General features: G+C 38.9%; 1 protein-coding gene across 1 annotated transcript; it reads right to left on the bottom strand.

Moving 5' to 3' along the window:
- Window positions 1-266: 266 nt before the first annotated feature.
- Window positions 267-1,457, bottom strand: gpr20 (G protein-coupled receptor 20). Its single transcript, XM_017463371.3, has one exon. It carries the CDS (start codon window positions 1,326-1,328, stop codon window positions 267-269), a length of 1,062 nt encoding a protein of 353 aa, XP_017318860.2. The 5' UTR covers window positions 1,329-1,457.
- Between the last annotated feature and the right edge of the window lie 2,261 nt (window positions 1,458-3,718).

The following is a 3,718-nucleotide window of genomic DNA, read 5'->3' as shown; positions in this document are numbered from 1 at the left end:
GCTAATTATTTACAACAAAGAATAATGTCTAAATGTACAGTTCAGTAGACTTATATATATATATATATATATATATATATATATATATATATATATATATATATATATAAATAATTATTTATTTATTTAATAAATTAGTTATTTATCTAATAATGTGTGTGTGTGTGTATATATATATATATATATATATATATATATATATATATATATATATATATATATATATATATATACATACAGGAACATAGTCCATAAACTGTACAGCCTCATTCGACACCTCCTGTTTTAGGAGAATTCATATTAATCATTATCATGCTGTTAGTGATAGCAAAAACATTGCCTGAGCCTCTGGAGCTTTTGTGCATGCTAATGATGTCACCACTGGTTTGCTCTTCCTTGGCCTTCCGTAAGAACCTCTTCATGGTAGACTGGAAGTTGGTGGTGACAAAGCAGTAGACGACAGGATCCAGGCAGCTGTTAAGGCTGCTGAGTGTGACGGTCACATGGTAGAGAATCACATGGTGGGGCAGATCAGGGTGGAAGTAGACTAGGACTTGGCAGACATGAAAAGGTGTGAAGCAGATGGTGAAGATCACCAATACTGTAGTGAGTAGCTGCACAGCCTTCATTCGTCTATCCCTGCTTTGTTGCATGAGTCCTGGGCTGGACAGTGCATACATAATCCTGACTGTAAACACCACAATGATCACCAAGGGCAGGAAGAACTCGAATACGGTCAGCGCAAAGAGCTTGGACACGCAGCAGGCTGAGTGTTTGAAGGCTGTTGTGAGGAAAGAGTAAGTGACGATGATGGCAAACAGCCAGATGCAGATACAAACTACTTTAGCCACATTGCGGTTTCGCCACTTGGGGGAGGCTTCCACCTGTACGATAGCAAGATACCGGTCCACACAGATGCTGGTGAGGAAAAGGATGCTGCAGTACATGTTGACAAAGTAGCTAAATAAATGAATGTAAGAACAATTCAAGCACCTGCCTCCACTGTAATAGAGTATGATGCGGGTAGGAAGTGACAGATTCACCAGAAGATCTGTGACGGCTAGATTAATAGTGTAAATAACAGATGTGGTCTTTGGCTTTGTACGGAAACAGAAGACATACAAGGCCAGGCTATTGAGAGCCATTCCCACTATAAATATCAGTGTGTTAATGACCACCAGGGCAATCCACAGGCTATAGAAGTCATTATAGAGACCCTCATCCAGGTGGGCCAGTCTGTGCAGATAGGGTTCACGGTATGATGGAGAAATTGTTGATGTGACATTCAAATATAAGGACTCCTTAGTTCCGTTCATCTTTGTAGTCATGTGTCTGAAACATGAGAGAGAAGAAAAAGTAATTTAGTTCCTCAACTACTGGGCTTTGTTTCCTGAATTGGCTTGTTAGACTAGAGTATCAGTCCTTTCATGCATGATGTTGACAGTACATGGATAATTCACAACATTTTTTAAACCAAATATGCTCTAGTTCCACACCCCAAGAAAAAGGTAACCATTACATCTTCATCATCATCATTATCATCATCATCATAATAATAATAACTAGACTGCTAAAAAGTTAACGCGTCAGCTGATTAACATCAATGATCGAAATGATAATATTTTATTTCAATATGTAAAAATTTGTGCTGCTATGGCATTCTTTCTATAAGAAATGTCATAATCGACTATTTTCTTATGTGATAGACCTGCCATTCTATACTATTCTGTTTTTAGAAAATCTTCCTTCTTTGTGTAACACATTTTGTTATACAAAAGATCAGGATGCAATCCATTTGCAACTTAGTTTATGATGTCATGTATCTAAAGCCACTATCAGCCACTATACACCAATCAGCCATAACATTAAAACCACTGACAGGTGAAATGAATAACATTGATTATCTCTTTACAATGGCATCTGTTAGAGAATGGGTTATTATTAGAGAGCAAGTGAACAATTAGTTTTTTAAGTTGCTGTGGCCAGAGCCGTATCTTCCTGCAGTTTTCGTCTGGTGTCCAACTGAAGTTAAGCAGCGTTGAGCCTGGCCAGTACCCGGATGGGAGACCTCCTGGGTGCTCACCCTGTGGTCTGTGTGGGGCCTAATGCCCCAGTGTAGTGACAGGGACACTATACTGTAAAAACAGCACTGTCTTTCAGATGAGACGTTAAACCGAGGTCCTGACTCTGTCAGTGCTAGGGCACTTATCGTAAAAGAGTAGGGTTATAACCCTTTTGCTTTTGCAGGTGTCTCTTTAGATGTCTGCCAGGCAGCAAGCTCCTCTTTTAACAGTCACAGGCAACACAGACTGGCAATAAATGTTCACACAACAGTGAATTACAATTTTTGATTTCTACAAAATCGTGAGTCATAATTATTGAAATCAACAAACTTGTAAAATGCGATAAATCGGAAATTCCTAAAAACACACTTTCGGCAATGTGCAATGGCTAAGACATGCTGCATGTCTACAACATGAACACTGTGAAACTAACAAAAAAGGTTGAAAGTAATAGTAAGGTCACAAAAGTAAACAGCATTACACCCACACACACACCCACAAACACACACCTACCTGTGCATCTAGAAGACTGCATAACTAATTGCAGTGCTTTTCATGCAGATGCTTAATTCAGGCTTTGTATCTGACTTGAATCTACATTTCCAACCCACCTGTATTCAGACAGCACTCGACATGAGGACTCCACCACTCACCACACACCCAGAGACTGACTGGTTGAAGAAAATATCTGTGCCTTTATCTCTCTATGTCTTCAAAGGTCTTTCTCATCCCTCACCCCAACATATACTATTGAGTCTACAGACACAATACAGTCTCTCTATCTTTCCTCTTCCTTCTCTCAATCCCTCCCTCCTTACACCCACAGGAAAGGAGACTGACATTAGACCACCCCTGACTTACAAACTGCACCTAAAAACTACACTGCTCACACACTCTACAATACAATATCGGTTCTTTAAAATGTTTAACTACATTATTGAGGTGGAGTCAAACGAAATCCTTGGGGAATTCATAGCACTTCTACAAGCACTGTATCCAACTTGTGTGCGCAGCAATGCAGAGACATCAGAGCTTTATAATCAGTGTGATTTGAACTAAAGGCACAGAATATATTCATCCTAATATATGCTTTCCTCAAACACTGTCAAGAATTTCATCTGTCTCTACCTGCCAAAGCCCCACTGACTTTTGTATTAAGAACAAGATATAAGTTGGTTAATAGTGGATAATAACGCTATTATAGAATTAAATACCATACGTTTAAATCTTAGTCACTCATTGCAAGTTGAATATTAATTCATTCAGACTTGGCAGAACAAAGTAGAGCAAGTAGCCTACTGAGTGCACTGTATCATCACCAGGCACAAATAACAAATGAGTTTGCAATGAATATAATTGGTTCACTTACAGAAGAAATGAACATTATCACTGAAGGATTTGTAGAGCAATTTTGTTTACATAAATATAGAATCCCCCAAACAGCAAAAGTCATTAATAGACTAGTCAAAAAATATAACTGAATTAAAAAAAAAGTGATTACTAAGTGAGGCAAGATGGTGGCACAGCTCTAGAGTTCAGTCATTCGGGTTACTGTCTGTGTGGAATGCCATGTGCTCCCTATGTCCACCTGGGTTTCCTCTGGGTTCTCCAGTTTGTTCCCAATGCCCCAAAACATGCAGCTAGGCAGGCTTGCT

Source organism: Ictalurus punctatus, chromosome 1 (genome assembly GCF_001660625.3).
Source record: "Ictalurus punctatus breed USDA103 chromosome 1, Coco_2.0, whole genome shotgun sequence".
Taxonomy (NCBI): Eukaryota; Metazoa; Chordata; class Actinopteri; order Siluriformes; family Ictaluridae; genus Ictalurus; species Ictalurus punctatus.
The sequence above is the reverse complement of the archived record's forward strand: the minus strand, read 5'-3'. Positions and strand labels throughout refer to the sequence as shown.